General features: G+C 39.8%; 1 protein-coding gene across 8 annotated transcripts in view; it reads right to left on the bottom strand.

The window, feature by feature from the left end:
- LOC144679900 (uncharacterized) overlaps window positions 1-19005 on the bottom strand; it is a 386990-nt gene that overhangs the window by 279872 nt on the left and 88113 nt on the right. For all 8 annotated transcript variants that reach the window (XM_078540844.1, XM_078540842.1, XM_078540838.1 and 5 more), the window contains exon 2: window positions 3418-3700. In XM_078540844.1, coding sequence (XP_078396970.1) covers window positions 3418-3682 — 265 coding nt within the window. In that variant the 5' untranslated portion in view covers window positions 3683-3700. The remainder of the gene's footprint in view (window positions 1-3417; window positions 3701-19005) is intronic.

Raw genomic sequence — 19005 nt, forward strand, 5'->3', positions numbered from 1 at the left:
TCAAAATAATCTCACAACCATCTGCTTGTCTAGGAGGAAGGAAGGAAAAACAACACACAATCATCAATGCTTCTGGAAAAAGCTATACATTCAAGGCTAGGTTACCCTCTGGAGCAGTTAACAACTGCGCACAGCTCCTCCAACGATTCCATGGCTAGTATTCTTGAAGTTATGGGTCGGATCAATGTGTCACAACTAGCATATGGGTCCTGAATGATCAACTCTGAATCTTAAGGAATTATCACCGTCACTAATTTATGACAGCTAAATAAGTCAAATTTATTTTTTGTTAAAAGCGTTTCTGGAATTCTTTTTTAAAACAAAAAGCTTTAAAAAAAACTTTTAAAAGTTACCATTCTGAGATTGCCAGTTTTCACACAAAAGTACAAATCATCACTTGTATTACGATTAAAAACACATTCAACTTCTAAATTATTTATGTTCTTTGTAGTCAATGGTATGTGATAGGAAAAGTGGTCAAGACTTCAGGAAGCACAGCGTGCAAAGCAAATTTTAACCATCAGATCTCTTTAGAAATCAGAACATTTCTATGAAAAGGAAAATGAGATTACTAAAATGCTACATCTGGTCAACATTACTGTATGAATGCAAAGGTAATATATGCAAGACAATGGAAAGTAAATTAAAGGAAAGAGAGATGTGGTTTCTGAGATGTCGGAGGAGGATTAATTGGACAATACACACAACTAATGAAGTTGAGGAAAGCAACAATTTTTACAAATGATCACCGAGAGACAATTACACTTCTTTGGACATGTACTTAGGAGAGAGAAACTAGAACAGCTGATAGTGATTGGCAAAACTGAGGGTAGCAGAGCCTGAGGAAGACAAAGGAAGAAACACATTGACAGTTTAAGAAGCAGAACAGGCATAAGATTTGAGAACAGCAAGTTGTTGGCTTCTATCAAGGACCATGAAAGCTGAAGAGCCATGATCACTGATGTTCTAAAATATGACATCTGAAGATTATTTCAACTTCCTGCCTCTGCCTGTTCATCTTGGTCACCCCTGCTGGATTGCTGCATTATTTTCATGTGTCCTCAATTTATATTTCCTTCCTTGCGATGGTTTCAGCAACACCTGCACAAAGGTACTATGGCTATGATGGCAAGTGTCAAACAATCAAAATACTTCCTTAATGTTAGGTTCTAGAGAGTTTGTGCCATTGACCACCATCAACCCATGGTTTGCTGGAACTACCTGGTGTCATATTCTGCCAAATCCTGCTTTGATGTCAGCTGCTCTCCCTTCTCTCCTTAACAGCTATATTGGTGTACCTCCCCTTGTCTGGGCCTGGTGATAGACTCGAGCAGAAAAGTTGAAAGCATCAATATGATTTGGAGGCATACATCATGCCATTTTAGGTTTTTTCTGCTGCTGACATGTTTTTGTCTTCGTGGATGAGCCACAATTTCCACTAGTCAAACACCAAGATGGTCGCCATCTTCAGCAATCACTGCTGGTTTCATAGCCCCATTGGGGCTACTCTCAAGCTGAGCCAGACTGTTCACAGTCTGTGTCCTATTTGGCCAAATAGGTAAAAGGCTGTCTACCTCTGTGATATCACGCATCTGGGCCCACCTCTGCGCACCTGATACGGAAACCCTCATTCATGCCCACAGACCCAACAATTCCAATGTTCTCTTGGCATTTCCTCCCATCCTCCACTCTCCATAAAGTTCAGCTCATTCAAACCTCTGCTACTTTCTATCCTGGTTCACATCAAGTGCTCTCTCCCTCTCTGTCTCCTCCAAGACGCTCCTCAAAACCTAGCTCTTTGACCAAGCTTTTGGTCACCCCTTCAACTGTATCCCTTGACTTTTTTCTGAATACACTTCTATGAAGTGCATTGGGATGTTTTTCTACCTTAAAAGTGCTTTATAAAAGCACTTTATTATTACTTTGAAACTGCTCAGTAGGATGTTTGAAAACATGAGGCAGGTTGGATTCAGTCAGGTTGAGGTCTTAACACTTCTGCAAGACGTGACATACAGACTAACAGTACAGCAATTTCTGTTGTGGAACTACAGTTGGCTCTAGTGCTCCTGAGCTGGAAGGGGCAAAAAAAAAGCTGAGGCTCCTATTTATCATATTCAGTGACCCCTGCCAAACAAATGTACAGGTGTACACAGGATCAAGCTGGAGTGAGACCCCAACCAGTGCCCAGTTAAAATTATGGCTATGCATATACACAATTATTTGTGGGATGATGGCATGGATGTAGTAACGTGCTACATAGTCGTGATCTTGAACTACTGCAGCGCCTGCAGTGATTAGTATTAGGTTAAGAATGCCAGGATTTTTACCCAACAGCATTGAAGGAATGGCCAAACATGCTGAACTCAGGATGGTGAGAGTTGGAGAGCTGGTGCTCATGGTATACTGCTCGTCACATTTAGTGATAGAGGTTGAGCCTGGAAAGTGCTATATAGGGCCTGTAGGGCAAGCTGCTTGAGGGCATACTACAATCATGGAACCTTACCTCAATACAAAGTAAAAGACATTCAAGAAATGGCAGGGGAAAAGAAGAAAACTCAGGTTTGTGCCCTTTATTGAAAGAGAGAGTCCGTTTCGGAGTAACAGTTATAGATGTCTGTAGCCAAGTTATTCATAACAATATAAAAAATGTGAAAGAGGAGCAAGTATACAGATGACTATGAAAATGTATAGCAGAGGCTGCCATAAAGGACACTGTCTTGGAACGTGGAAATCAAAACACAAGATGATCAGCCATGATCTTACTGAGTGACAGAGCAGACGCAAGGGGCCAAATGGCCTACTCCTGTTGCTATTTCTTATACTCTTATGTTCACACCTGCTTTCATTTCAATTCAGATTGAAGAGATTTAGGCCATTTAGGAGTGAAATCAGGAAACACTTTTTCATACAAAGGTAGTGAAAATTTGGAATACTTTCTCCCAAAAACCTAGGACAAGTAATATTTAAGATGATTGACTTTTGATAGGTAAGGTTACCGAGGGCTATGAAACAAAGGTGGTTTTTTGAGGGTTACAAATCAGTCATGATTAACTGAATGGTAGAAAAAGGGTCAAGAAGTTGAATGGTCTAATTCCTGTCACTATGTTGACTCCTCTAACAGCTGAAATTACTCAAAATGAAATTAGTTTCAGTAGTCTGAACCCAGTACCTTGTGTTAGTTTTTGGTTGGTAGGAGAAACAGTTACAGTGGACTGAATGGTCATTCCTCATTCCAAATCCTCATGAAGTTGTACTCGACAGGTACAAAGGAATGGCTTAAACAGACAGCCAAGTGCTACATGACACTAAACCGTTTATGAACACCCAAGCTTCAAAAGGCAAGTCCTACTGCCAATCCAGTCAGTGAGCTTTCCACTCGCTACCTTGATCTAAAGCTCATATTATGCACACACTCACGTTCTGCCAATTGTTCCCCGTCATTTTCTTGTTCAGGTACAGTCTCTCCATGCAAGTGCACCACAGCATTCTCTTTAGCCTCTGAAAGAGGTGCTTTTGTCTCATCGTCATCCAGCAGTGGAACATAACTTTCTTTCGTCACACTTTCTCCAACAACATCATCATATTTCTCTGCCTCTAGAGAAGCAATGAAATCCCTCTTGACTTCTGGTTCGACACTGGGAGTACTTTCGTGTAGTGCATCAATCAGACTGAAGTCAGCCATCCTAAGCACAACTGTGTCCTGAAAGAAAGCAAAATGAAAGGTTTAATTTTCTCTGAAATGGTGCATTATGGAAACTGCATGATTGTAAGAAATGCTATGTAAATGTTTAGTTACACATCCACTTAGCGCACACAGAAGCTAGATGACAATCACTTAGTGTTTGATAAACCCAATGGGAGACACTGACATTCATTATGTTAAATAGTTTCTTTCTAGTTTGGTTTTCTCCATCAGTATTTTTACCCACTATTGCTTCAGGTAAAAATTGTAAAGGAGGCAGAGTTTATCTTCAGCACTCAGCAAAAGTAATGATTTAATTGTACTGACTTCTGACTGCATTCTTCTCCACTACAGTCCCCAAAGAGGAGTTAAGGGTAGGGAACCCAATTTGCATTGAAAAGTCTTAAAATATGGTAGGACACTTACAAATGTGCCTTGGGTTTGAAAAAAACTACATAAGTGTTGTTCTAGTAGAAGAACGTAGATTGCAACTTACTTGTGGAGTATCAGTAGCCTGGACTGAGGGTGAGAGGAGAGAAAAAGAACAGTACTAATTGTAGGTCAGAAACAGTACACTGCGTCCCAATTTGAATCAAAACAAATTCGCACAAGCTACATTGACTCTAACCCTAACCATTTGTACATCAGAAGTACAGCAAATCCCCTTCCCTTCTCAGGACTGTGCCAGGCCAACACCTCATCAGATTCACACAATATTCAGCATTAGATTGGTACAGGCATAAGACTTTATGCACACAGACAGTTGTAACATGTTCATCGAGTTTTAGTTCTCTGCTCAAGGTGCCAAATACTTTTTTGCTTAAATTTTGCAGGCTTCAGCCACCCTCTTTTACCTCACCAAAACAGACAGACATTCTGTAGTAAATCGAATTCAATCTGGAGAAGAGCAAAGTAATGCATTTTGTGAGGACAAATAAGGCAAGGGAATACACAATAAATGATCGGATTCTGTAGAGGAACAGAGTGACCTTGGAGTGAATGGCCACAGATTCCCAAAGATGGCTAGACAGGTAGAAAAGGAAGTTAAGGGATACAGTAGCCTTTCCTTTATTGGCTGGGGCCTAGAGTGTAAGAGCAGGGAACTGAAGAATGCTGGAACTGTATAAAACATGTTAGACTGCAGCTAGAGTACTACGCAGAGTTCTGGTCATCGCATTACAGGAAGGATGTGTAGAGATGGTACAGAAGAAATTGACAAGATATTGCCAGAAATTGAGAATTTTAGCTACGAGGAACAATTGAATGGGCAGGATTGTTTTCTTTGAAACAAAGGAGGATGTGGGAAGATTTAATTGTGGTGTATATAATTGAGTGACCTAGATAGAGTGAATAGGAAGGACCCATTTCTGTTAGCAGAGAGGTCAATAACAGAGGTCATAAATTTAAAGTAATTGGTAAAAAGATTAGAGCGGAGTTCAGAGAGTGGTGGGGATCTGGAACTTACTGCTTGAAAAGGATGGTAGAAACAGGAACAATCACTTAAAAAATTCTTGGATAAAACAGGACAAAGCAGCCTGCCCCTCCACCACCAATGCACAGTGATAGCGGTGTGTACCATCAATAAAATGCACTGCAGCAACTCACCAAGCTCCTTCGACAGCACCTTCCAAACCCATGACCTCGGCCAACTAGAAGGACAAGGGCAGCAGTTGCATGGGAACACCTCCGCCTGCAAGTTCCCCTCCAAGCCACACACCATCCTGACTTGGAACTATATCACCATTCCTTGGCCCCCCTGTAACACTAACAGCACCGTGGGTGTATCTACACCACATGGACTGCAATGGTTCAAGGCAGCGGTTCATCACCACCTTCTCAAGGGCAATTAAGAATGAGCAATAAATGCTGGCCTAGCCAGCAACACATCCCATGAACGAGTGATAAAAAAAGGCACTGGAAGTGCTGTAGCCTACTGGGCCATGCACAGACCAAGAGCTGGAAGGTGGGATTAGACTGGATAGCTCTTCTTTAGCCAACACGGGCACAATAGGTCCAGTGGCCTCCTTCTGTACCATGAATTTTTGTGCGTGTGTTCTCTCACAATCCTTCAGTTTCTTTACAAAGATTCTACAACTAAAGCTCTACCACCTTTCCCAACAAAAAATTCTTTGAAAAAATAAAAACTTTCCATAATTTTCCATTCCAACACTCCTTCTGACAATATGTTTCACAGCTCTATCAATTTCTGGTGTCAACTTTGGTTGAACTTTTGCTCAAATCAGCAAGTTGTGGGTTTCAAGTCCCACTCCAGAAACTAGAGTACATAATCTAAGCTGACATTGCAGTGTTGAATTGAAAGAGTGCGAATCTGTCAGAGGTGCTATCTTTCAGATAAAACATTCATGCAAGGCCCTTTCTTCCCTCAGGTGGATGTACAGAATCCCATGACGGTATTCAAAGAGCAGCAGGGGAGTTCTCCCTTGCCAATTTTTATCCCTCAACTTACACATAATGCAGATGTCCTAGGCATTCCATTGCTGTTTGCAGGAGTTTACGATGTGCAAATTGGGTGTCATGTTGCCTACGTTACAAAAATGTCAACAATTTGCAAGTATAACCGACTGTAAAGGCACTTTAAGTTGTCCCGAGGGCATGAAAAATGCTATATAAAAGTTTCTATAACTCAAAAAAAGCCTTGTCTTTAATATTTTAACACGCTTAATTTCAAAATTTCTCCATCATGATCTTCAAAACGAATTTCAAGATTTTGACCCAGCTACTATGAAAAAATAGCATCATACGCCCAAGATGGACTGGTGTATGAATTGGAGGGATATGTGGAGGTGATGATATTCACCTGCATCCGTCTAAGCTAATGGAGATTGTAGGTTTGGGAGATGCTGCCACAGAAGTCATGCCGAGTTTTTGCAGTGCTTCTGTGACTACACACTGCAACCACAGTATCTTGGTGATAGAGGGAGTGGATATTAGGATAATGGATTGGTACCATTCAAGCAAACTCAATACTTATAAGGTTCCCCTTCCTCCTTTTTCCAGAGGGTAAAATCTGACAGTAATCAACTTTTTTTATAATATTAGTTCTTCACCTTGTAGGCCTCCTCCGAATGCCTTCAAGCATTTCCATATCTTCCCTGCAATACTGAGTATATGCAACACCAGCTATCACCTAATCAAGTATGGTGAAAATTCATCATCACCTCCTTAAAATTCTAAGCCACATTTCCAGTTATGCACCCCAACCCCTACTTTTCTTCACTGCCTGTGAACACCAAATTTATGATTTTCAATAAACTCTCCATCCTTAGATTTATTTTCTGTTCTGATATTGCAAGCAAATTTCCATTTAATGTGTAATTCATATTTGTGCTACTTCTAATGTTGACATGATGGCAATTTTCTATGTTGAACTTCACCTTCCGCTTCCTGTGCACCGTCTAGCCTACCGAGATCCCTTTGGATTAGCACAGATCAAAATTAGAGACACACTGATCAGATCTACAGAAGTTAGAGACACTCAGACAAAATTTAGAAAGATGACCAGAACAACCAGATATGATCAAGAAAGGTTACTGAGTCACCCAGAGGAGATATAGATTACTCAGTCACCCAGAGAGATTAATGAAGGTAATTTAAGTAGATCTCTACAGGTTACTAGAAATGGATGAATCCAATTTGGTGTTCATCTAGTAGTCACACCTTTCACCAGGGGTCACTAGATAACAACTAGAATCAATGACTCCAACTAATTTCTGTCCTCCCTAGTACCAGTATTCTGAGGCAGATTTTAAATATCTCAGCTGATATAGCCGAATACGACAGAGATGATCTTAAGTCACTTGCAAAATTAAGGCAGCCACTCGCACTAGATTTAGAAAATTAAGAAAATGTCCAGGCGGATATTGGTTTTTTAAAAAAAGTTAATTACACCCATTATTTATTCAGTAATTCCATGTATTAAACCTGGATTGTGTGAAGAGGAAAAGACCACTCCCACTGGGCCTCAAGATACCCATTTTTCCCCACCAGATCAACTTCCCTAATCCACCTTCTCATCATACCTCCTAATTCCTTCTTACAGGAGAGCATTTACTGGTAATTGTCTCTTGAACCCACATACCATTTCAAACTTCCTACATTGATAAAGACTGCAATCTGTTAGTTGGGTGTTACATAGAACCATATTCACAGTTGAGGTTTTATTTCTACAACTGTCTACCAGCACACATCACCAATTATGTAGTAATTGGCAATTGTACCATGTCAACCATTTATTTGAAGCCATCACACTGACACTGCAACCACAAGCGATCTTCTAATGTTAAGATTCATTAAAACTTAGTCCTAATTCCAACACAGCAGCTCTGTAGGGCGTTTAACTCAACCTACGTGTCCTTGAAGTAAACTGCACTCATGGCAAAATTTTCTTCTCTATTTAGACAAAGTCATTTTTTCTTTTTTCACATTTGCAGCTTTATGGTTAGGTTTGTGGGGGACTATAAGAACTGCCAATTTTCTCCTCTCATATTGAAGAAGCTGACCATTTCTGGAGATACAAAAAAAAAAGAGAATACTACAGATGCTGGAAATAAGAAATAAAAATAGAGAATGATGTAAATGCTCAGCAGGTCAGGATACTTCTACAGAGACAGATTTAGAATTAATGATTCAGGTCAAATGATCTTTTGTCAAACCTAAAACCAGTTATATCACTAACTTTTTTTAGTTCTGCCCAATGATTTGTAGTGAGTGGAGGATGGGAAGCTGTCCAGGAGAGTTTTGGAATAGTAGAACCTGGAGCTGACAAAGTTTCAGCAGCACATGTGGGCAATATTATGAAAATGGAAGTAGACAAGTCTGTGCGATGGGGTTAGAAAGTGGAATGAAGTTCGTAAGGAGTCACCAAAATCTTATGAAAGACTCACTTTGATCTTCTGCAAAACTCATGGGCAACCCCAACCTATCTGAACAAGCCATGGCAAAGATGGATACTTAATCCACAAATGGAACATTTAAAACTCTCCGGTGTGCGAATGTGGTTACCCAGAACAGGCCATGGAACGTACAAGACAAGATTCAATGTCTGATTCACAAACTTGAAAGTGACATCACACCAATACACTTCTCTACTCCTGACCCAATTATCTGGCTTAACCTACCTAAATATAAAATGATAGTGTTCCTATACATCTACATCAACCATAAGAAAGAGGAAGAAAGAAACCACAGCTCATTCAACATCAGGCAAAACAAGAAATTCAAGCACTGTATGCAGTTACATGGGCTTTTTTTTAAAAATCGGGCAGGTTCCCAGGGTTTGCGCACAATATCAACCGGTTAGACATCTGCTTTAAAAGCCACAGTGGGAATATTGGCAGTAAATGCCTAGAGTCACTTTGTGACACCTTTGGTTTTGATGTAGAAGGGTTTTCCTTTTGTTGTTCATTCTCAATATTTCAGACTCCTGGAATTTCCTATATTGTGGGAGCACCATCAGCTCAAGAATTGCTCAGCTTCAAGGAGGCCCAATGTCACATAGGGTAACTAAACATAGGATCTGGTTGATGCAGATCAGGCTAAGAGCATTTTTATTAAGTTGGTTAAAAGCTCCATCATTTCTACTGTGTTGCTTGATTTTAATTGTAAAATGTTAAAAATTTACAAATCACTACTCTTATTTCCTAAGTACTAAGTTTCCTAAGAAACTATTAATATTTCTTGGAGCTTTTTTTTAAAGTCTCAAATCATTTGACGTAACTTCAGCAAACAGCACCTGAAAGTCAAACCATTCAATAGCATTATATCCTAAAAAGATTCCAATAGACTTGCTGTGTTGGCTTGGAATCATATTTCCTCTTAACTTTGAATTACTTCCTCTATAAACAGACTCCACTGTTTTTCTTGCAATTGATGTTAAGCTCCATAATTTTGAAGATTATGCTTCTGACTGTTTGAAGAATTAAACACAAGATTTTTTTTTCCAATTGTCTGGTACTGCTACTGTCTTTAGTGAACTGAATAAAATTAAGTCACAACTTTCTCTCCTCCCACCCTGACTTCAAGCACTTGTGCTTTTTTAATTTTATTGGCTTTGTTTTAATTCAGATTCCAGAAGACTGATGTCTTGTGAACATGCTCTCAAGGTTTATGTTAATAAATTCAGTCCCTTTAGCCTAGTGAGATATCCACAGAATTTGCCACCAGAACAGAGCAACCAGGTTCAATATAAACTCCAGAAGTAGTCAGTTTATAGGCATTGGTTTCCCAGATTAATTCATCCAGATTAAATTAAGGATAATATAAAAACATCTATGGGTACATTTCAACTGGTCCTGCTGCCTCCTATTGAAACAAATTGAAAATATTATTTTAAATCCCCACAAATCCAATTGCATCTCCTGCCCATACAAGTAACAAAGGAATACCAGTGCTCATGAAAACATATTTCACATTTCTGCCATTTTTTTCTTCCCCCACATCTGTCCTGTACTCCTGACACTTCATAACTTCATTTTCAAAGTCTATTGCTTCTTTCCAATTTTCTCTACCAAGAATTAACTTTAAAAGCAGTTTTAAACATTGTTTATTTCCAAATTTCTCCCTCTCATTTAATTAAAAACACATGGCTGACTTTTCTTCAATCCTTCAAATATCACATAGGTGCACACATTTTTGTCCCAATATATACCCAAAATATTGTGTTTTTAATTTGTGCTTAGGATGTGGGTGGCATTGGTATTTATTGCTAATTCCTAGGCTCCTGGTGGAAGGCCTTTATTGAAGCAATTACTGAACAGTTTGCTAGGTCGCTCAAAATTGAGAGCCAGTGTGAACTAGACATGTGCATAGGTTTCCCTCCCTGAATAACATTACAGGGCTAGTTGGGTTTTTAATGACAACCTAGCAGCTTTTAGGGCCAATTTTTCACAAAAGACAATTTTTATTGAATTCAATTTCACAATTTGCCATTGTGGAATTTCAATATCTTGTTCCTGGAGTATCCAAAGGCTTGGGCCAGTAATCTAATTATTAATGAGTTAGCATTATCACCATGACCCCAGTTTGGGAATTTAAAATCTGGAAATAAAATGTTGGTATCTATAAAAATGATAATGAAGATGTCAAATTATCGTAAAAATTCTTATTCATATGTGATTCCAGTCCCACACCAACGTAGCTGATTCTCAACTCCCATCTGATGTGGCCTAGCAAGGCACTCTGTTGCATCATCACCATCTCAGGGAAAGTAGGTATGGACAATAAATTCTAGTGTTGCCAGTGATGCCCACAGCCCAAAAACAAATTTTTAAAAACTCATACATTTGTGCACTTGCTAGAGGAGGGATAGTGAATGCCTCCAGTTAAGCAGATACGAGCTTAGTTCAATTGGTAGAATTCTCCTCCCCTGCAGTCCATGACTGTGACAACTTTCTGCAACATCAGAAATGACATTCTTCCAATGAGTAGTTAAACGAAGGGCTTGTCTACTTGTCTAGGTGGTTGAAAATCCATGGCACCATTTAATTGGAAGTTTCTCAACATAGCTCTATTCTTTAGTGTACCATTTACGAATTCAGAACCATACAGCTCAGAAAGCTCTTCCACCTACTGTTCCCTAGCTGACTCTGAAAGAGTTATCCAATTAATTCCACTGCCCTAACTTTCCCTGTAGTGAAAGTACTTTTGAGAAGTGTGATAACATTTCCTCCCCTCTAAATTATTCTCCCAAAATGTCTGATGTATTTAACAGGAGGACCTGTACATAAATTAAACAAACTATAAATCAAACAGAATCTTTTTTCTACTTTTCCTTCCAACAGATATATAGAATAGACTCCTAGAGGAAAAGTTATTTTTGTGTTAACAACCCATTCAAGAACTGCGTAAAGAAAAAGAAGGTTGGGCAGCAGTTGGCAAAGACAGTGCGGTGAAAGGTGGGTTTTTGAGGCAGGCTGCAATGACAGCAAATCTTAAAAGGAGAAGCAATACTAGATGAGAGGAAACCAATTACAATGTCTCCTAGTTTGGGGTCCGGAAGAAAGAGTTGGTTTGTCAACAGTTTAGTGGGAATGGGTGGAGAAAATAAATGGTGAGTGTCTCAGGCAAGAGGAGGTTAGAAAGGACATGCAAGGAGATAGAGAAAGATGCATGTTCAGGGCTAAGATGTTTGTGGGAAGGGTGAGGAAGGGGCAGGGGAGCAGGGAGAGGGGCAGCATTACAGCCTCAATCTTGGGGAAGTTTAGCTTTGTGGCATGGGGAAGGGTGGGGTGAGAGAGACAGTGGAACATATGGTTTCAACCTTAGTGACACAGAAGTCAACAGGCTCATGTCTTTAGGAGACAAGGGCAGAGAAGCACTTTATATTTACCTACCAGTATGTATTGCATTAGCTGGTGGAATATCAGCTTGCAAAGTAGATACAGGGCAGCTCTTAATGCATATCTAGATATGAACACGATCTTGGGATTTTCAGTTGCTTCAAACATTACAACTACAGTATGGCAATATTATGCTACAGCAGATAAAATTTAACGCAGGGGCGTGTGAAGTGATACATTTTGACAGGAAAAATGAGGTAATGTAAAATAAAGGATACAATTTTAAAGGGGTGCGGGAAGAGACACTTTAAATAAATGTGTAAAAATCATTTAAGGTGACAGGGCTGGTTGAGAAAGCAGTTAGAGGCACATGAGTTTCTGGGCTATATCAATAGAAGCATAGAATACAAAAGCAAGGAAATTAAAACACTGGTTCAGCCTCAACTGAATATTGTGTCCAAATTTTGGCATTGCACCTTACGACTATGAAGACTTTAGAGAAGGCGCAGAAAAGATTGATGAGAATGGTTCCAGGGGCTAGGGACTTCAATTACATAAGTAAATTTGAGAAGCTGGGTTTATTCTCCTTAGGAGGAGAGAAGGCAAAGAAGAGATTTGGTAGAGCTACTCAAAATCATGAGAGGTCTAGACAGAGTAGATAGAGAGAGATTGTCCCTACTGCCAGAATAGTTGAAACCAGAGGACTCTGATTTAAAAGGTGGCTGACAGAGTAAAAGCTTTTTTTTAAATAACGCAGCGAGTGATCACGATCTGAAATGGGTCTTGGCTTTCAAATTGGAGCTGAGCAAGTACCTAAAGAGAAAAGATTTGCAGCGCTACAAGGGTGAGGGGTAGGACTAGTTAAATTGCTCTTGCAGATAGGCTCAAAGGGCCGAATGGCCTCCTTCAGTGATGTAACCATTCTATATACCTTTAAAAAGTGTTATAATAAACAAAGATATGCTTATTGTTTTTGCCTCTACATCTGGCAAACCCGGTCCTACGATGTTCATCCCAACTGCTGCCAGACAAAACTCTGTGTAATGTCCATGATACAACAGCTGCCACTGCATCTCTCTGGCAGTATAAAGGGCTAATTTTTAAAATACCTTAAAGTAAAGACAACTGTTTAGGGAAGGGAGCACGACTGCTTTAAGGAAGGTGGATACATCTCAATTTTGTTCCGCCATAAACCAGAAATCTAGCCAGCAGCATTTCGAAGTCAATCAACCTGAAGGTACATAAATGTCAGAGTATCAGGGCCCCTCACAAAGGCACAGGCCTGAATATAATTTGAATTAACTTTTACCTAAAGCAGCTCATTCTGCTGATTCACATATTTGTGGTATTATACTATAGAACAATGTAGCAAGACTTGTTCAAAAAAATTTTTTTTTAAGAAAACAAGAACTGCCATTCCATTCCAAATTTCAACTAAGCCTGCCAAAATCAATGAGTTAGTGACTTTCCAAAGGGAAATGAGGAAAAGAACCAACTGATTTAATCATTCTGCATCCTAAAATAAGACAAACAGCAGCAATCTTTGAAATGATAAATGATAATTCCAATTCCCACAAGAGAAACATTGATTCGATTGTCAAAAAATTGTATTCCACTTCTCCAAAAACCGATTCTTGATGTATGGATTGGGAAGATACGTTGTACATTGCAAAAATTGCCCATCCTTCCATATCTAAGCTACGCAAGTAATAGTTTAAGGTCTTGCATGAAGAAAGGATAAATCAACAAACATCAATGTCATAACTACCTTAGCTTCTGGGCTACCAGAAAGCAATCAGGATTGCAACATTGGATCTAAAAGGAAAATCTGCGAGAGTCAGAAGCCAGTCATAGCAACCATACTGCTTTCCTGGATGAGATCAATTAATACAGAACAGAATTCTTGTGTCATTAATCTCTCCTGTCGTCAACCCTATCACAGACCTTCCTTTTGTCCCTTTTCCCACCCCCTTGCTCAAAACCTATTACATTTTTAACTTTGAGTTCTGATTAAAGGTTGTCAGCATGAAACATTAATTGTTTCTTTCTCCACAAACACTGCCAGACTCAGTGCATATTTCCAGCAGTTTCTATTTTTATTTGAGATTTCCAGCATCTGCAGTATTCTGCTTTAAAAACTTTTGATCTGGACAGTTCAGTCACATGCAACAAAAACAGAAAATGCTGGAAAAACTCAGGTCTAATGGCATCTGTAGAGAGAAAAAAAGAGTTAACATTTCAAGGCATTATGACTCTTCAGAGCCCCTAAAAAGATTTCCAGCATCTGCAGTATTTTGCTTTCATATCAGTCACATGCAACCTTTACTGACTAAACCATTTTATATTAAAGATCTTAAATCCACATTAATTCCCTGCCAACCTTTGCACCTACATATAATGAAAACTACCAATGTAAACTTGTTACTCAAAGTGCATCTTTGTCAGTTTTGGTACTGTAGCGCTTAAATTTTCTTTCTTCCAGTTGACGTAATCACAATGGTCCCACCTAACTAACTCTATTGCATTTTGATATTTAACTATGAGAAAAAAAGAGACTGCATGATTTTAAAATAAATATTTGCAGCGAATCCCACATATAAATTTTAAAACTAAAGGGATTAAGTTCCTACGCGTTTGCAAGTCAGTTGAATAAGTGTGCGGCAAGCCCATCGTTAATCCGCTCTATTTATCATACCTTCAAAAGAGATTTTACTAGTGATGACAGCAGTGATGTTTCGTGCTGTCCTAAAGCCATACCTGCCATTCCTGACCTATCAACAGAAGTAGGAGAATTGCTTAAGCAAATAGAAAAGATTAAAAGGAAATTACAGCAGTCTGTTAAGCTGTCTGCACTTCACTTCCCTCACTCAACCTGTTTTTCTCCATTCTTCTTTGGAAGTTGCTGACTTCACAATCACAGATGTTATTCCTTTGGCACCTTAAAATGTATATTCACAGAAACAACAGCTGAAATTGACAGGCATCGCAACCAAGCCTAATTTTATTCTCACCCAACAAACAAAAACACAACTGGAATCACTGGATAGAAATCAGGAGGAGAACTCCCATAGAGGTAGCTGTTAACTGTAGCACTAACTACATAAGGATGTGTCAAGCACAGGCAAGGCCACATTGGTTGTCCATCTCTGGTGCCAAAAGTATGGTGGGCTTCTCTCCAAATTGCTACAGTCCTTGCACTGATTGTGTTCATGATGCTGTTTAGAAAGGAGTTGCTGGATTTGGCCCAGAGTCAATGAGGAACAGCAGTTAATACCAAGGTTGAATTGGAGGCAACGTGGTCAAGGTCTTAGGGAGAGAGGTAACCTTAGTAAATTGCAGTAGTGCATCCTTTACAAGTAGTAAAGACTGCAGCCATAGTGTACAACATACGGAGAAGGTGGATATTAAGTTCAGTAACAAGACTTTAGATCACTTGCATTCTAAAGTCAAGATTCTTCAAGTTGGGTGCAACTGCAGCAAAACAAGTGGTGAGCATTCTAAAACAATCTTTACTTGAGTCTGGTTGATGGTAGAGCAGGTTTGAAAAGTCAGATGATAAGCCACTACATTGATCTGACTGGTTCAATTAAGCTTCTAGTCAGTGGTGACTTTCAAGATGTTGATGGTGGGGTAGTGATGTAGTGCTGTTAAAGTTCAGGGGATATGTTTTGTTTTTTTTTAAATTTGGAGATGGTCATTGCCTGGTACACAAGTGGCATGAGTCAGCCATAGCTTAGGTGATGTTCAGGCCCCACTATACATGAGCTGTTTCCTTATTGGAGTCATGAATGGAACTGAACTACTGTAGAATTATCAGCAAACAGACCCACTCCTGATCTTAAAACCAATTATGATATTACTGTCAATTTCTCCCATTTAAAACCTGCAACCTTGAACTCAAATTAGTTAACAATCTGTCCAGAAAGAAACTATGTAAAAGGCCAAGATTTTTTTCCCATTTAGGAAGAAACAAACAATCATGCAGTCAACAATTTACTGTTGTTATCTTAACTGAATACTTTTCAAAATGTCCAACCAACATGACTGCTTAGTGTTGCGATAGACCCAAGACAACTCTCAAGATGGTCCAGTGTGTTGTAAATCTCAACTTCCTGAAGTTATGAAAGGTGTTATATGAATCCAAGCTTATTTTCTTTTAAGAGTGAGATATGACCAGACAAATTAAGGTAACAGAGATGAAGGCAAATGAATTATTTACAAAATAGCTGGATTGATGCCTGTAACTATGGGTCAGGATTGAAAGCCTTTTTCTCATGAAATGGATGAAACAAATTAGCTTCCTTCTCCATACACATCTTGTAATGTGCAATACAGAGTCTTCTGTGCATTGTTGTCTTACAATGGACAGATTACCTGGATTCACAACCTCTTTGCAAAATAGTTTTATTCACAGATCTCCAGATTTTTTGTTCAGGGTGGGGGTATGTTTGAGGGGAGTGAGAAAGAGAAAGAAGCACGTGGACTCAGAACCCATCCGTGACCTTGCAAAATGCAATCAGGCTGCATCTGGAGTTCTACAATAATTCTGGTTACAGCAACATAAGACATTGGATGAAGGCAGTAAACTGGGACATAAACATACTGAACCAAATAGCCTCATGCTGTGCACTAAAGGGTGCAATCGGTGGATGGTATTCTGGAACGGAGAGACTATCTTGGGACCTTCCAGGAGGAAATTCTCCTTCGATCATTACATGCTGAAAATGCAAAATACTGAGGTTGTGGATTCAAGTCCCACTCCAGAGACTTGAGCACACGATTCTTGGCTGACACTCCTAGTGCAGTATGTGGGAGTGTTGCACTGTTAGATATGCCATCTCTCAAATGAGATGAGGCACCAACAACCCCCTCAGATGCACTTAATAGGTTTATTTGAAGAACAAGGGGGCTCTCCCAAAGGCCTTGCTAACAGTTATCCCTCAACCAACATCTAAAATGGGCGTTCTGGTGTCATGACCCAATGGGGGTGGTGCGCTGTAATATGAAGCCCCACTGTTCCCCGAGCCACGAGAAAGGTGAAAAAAGTTTGATCAAATGACCAGGTTGCCCCAATTCTACCTAACTGTTTAATTTAAGATAGCAGAATACGAGCACCAGGATTGTAAACTTAATGAGTAAATAACTGTTTATTAAACAAACTGTCGTTAACCAGTGGCAAAAGAAAGAAATATGAACTGTTAATTCCTAACATTATAACTTAAACTCTACCCCCTTCTCAAATCCACACACATGACATACACACGCACAATGGATTTTAAGGGTGGGATAAACAGTTCAATAGCACCAATTCCAGAGTACTGGATTCGATGGGTTAATTTTGATCAACGTCTTCCAAATTCCTTTCAGTTCTTGTTGATGACACGAGGTGGTCTTCCAGCACTTTCAGTATTTAGTTCACTGGTTAAGCACTTGCCTTTCAATGTCTCTAACAGTGGTTTTCCCCTTTGCCTCTTGACATGGGTTTAACGAGAGAGCGCGCGCGAGTGAGAGAGAGAGCGCGAGGTCCAGTCCAGGGATCCTTTCCAGCGCCATGCTATATTTCATGGCACACTGTTCCAAGACTGCAACATATATCTCTCATCCTGTTCCAGTGGACATGTTTTTCAGCCTTCAGCCATTATAATTTTAATCCACAATCCAACAGAAAATTAAAAGATAGAACCTTAGAACACTACATCACAGAAAACAGGCCATTTGGCCCTTCTAGTCTGTGCCGAAATATTATTCCGCTAGTCCCATTGACCTGCATCTAGTCCATAACCCTCCAGACCTCTCCCATCCATGTATCTATCCAATTTATTCTTAAAACTTAAGAGTGAACCCGCATTTACGACGTCAGATGGTAGCTCATTCCACACTCTCACCACTCTCTGAGTGAAGAAGTTCCCCCTAATGTTCCCCTAAACCTTTCCCCTTTCACCCTAAAGCCATGTCCTTTCGTGTTTATCTCTCCTAATCTAAGTGGAAAGAGCCTACTCGCATTTACTCTGTCTATACCCCTCATAATTTTGTAAACTTCTATCAAATCTCCCCTCATTTTTCTACGCTCCAAGGAATAAAGTCCTAACCTGTTTAATCTTTCCCTGTAACTCAACTCCTTAAGACCCGGCAACATCCTAGTAAATCTTCTCTGCACACTCTCAATCTTACTGATATCCTTCCTGTAGTTAGGTGACCAGAACTGCACACAATACTCCAAAGTTGGCCTCACCAATGTCTTATACAACCTCACCATAACATCCCAACTCCTATACTCAATACTTTCATTTACGAAGGCCAGTATGCCAAAAGCTTTCTTTACAACCCTGTCTACCTGTGACGCCACTTTCAGGGAATTATGTATCTGAACTCCCAGATCCCTTTGTTCCTCTGCACTTCTCAGTGCCCTTCCATTTACTGTGTATGTCCTACCTAGGTTTGACCTTCCAAAATGCAACACCTCACACTTTTCCGCATTAAATTCCATCTGCCATTTTCTGGCCCATTTTTCCAGTTGGTCCAGATCTCTCTGCAAGCTTTGAAAGCCTTCCTCGCTGTCCACAACGCCTCCAATCTTAGTGTCATCAGCAAACTTGCTGATCCAATTCACCACATTATCATCCAAATCATTGATATAGACAACAAACAACAATGGTCCCAGCACAGATCCCTGAAGCACACCACTAGTCACAGACCTCCAGTCTGAGAAGCAATCATCCACTACCACTCTGTCTTCTCCCATACAGCCAATTTCGAATCCAGTTTACAGCCTCTCCATGGATACCAAGTGTCTGAACCTTCTGAACTAACCTCCCATGTGGGACCTTGTCAAAGGCCTTACTAAAGTCCATGTAGACAACATCCACAGCCTTTCCTTCATCTACTTTCTTGGTAACCTCCTCGAAAAACTCTACAAGGTTCGTTAAACACGACCTACCATGCACAAAGCCATGCTGACTATCCTTAATCAACAAACAAAGCTATGTTCCTTACTCCAGTCATTTCTTCTCATTCCTGTTTTTGGGA

This window comes from Cetorhinus maximus, chromosome 4 (assembly GCF_964194155.1).
Source record: "Cetorhinus maximus chromosome 4, sCetMax3.hap1.1, whole genome shotgun sequence".
Classification (NCBI taxonomy): Eukaryota; Metazoa; Chordata; class Chondrichthyes; order Lamniformes; family Cetorhinidae; genus Cetorhinus; species Cetorhinus maximus.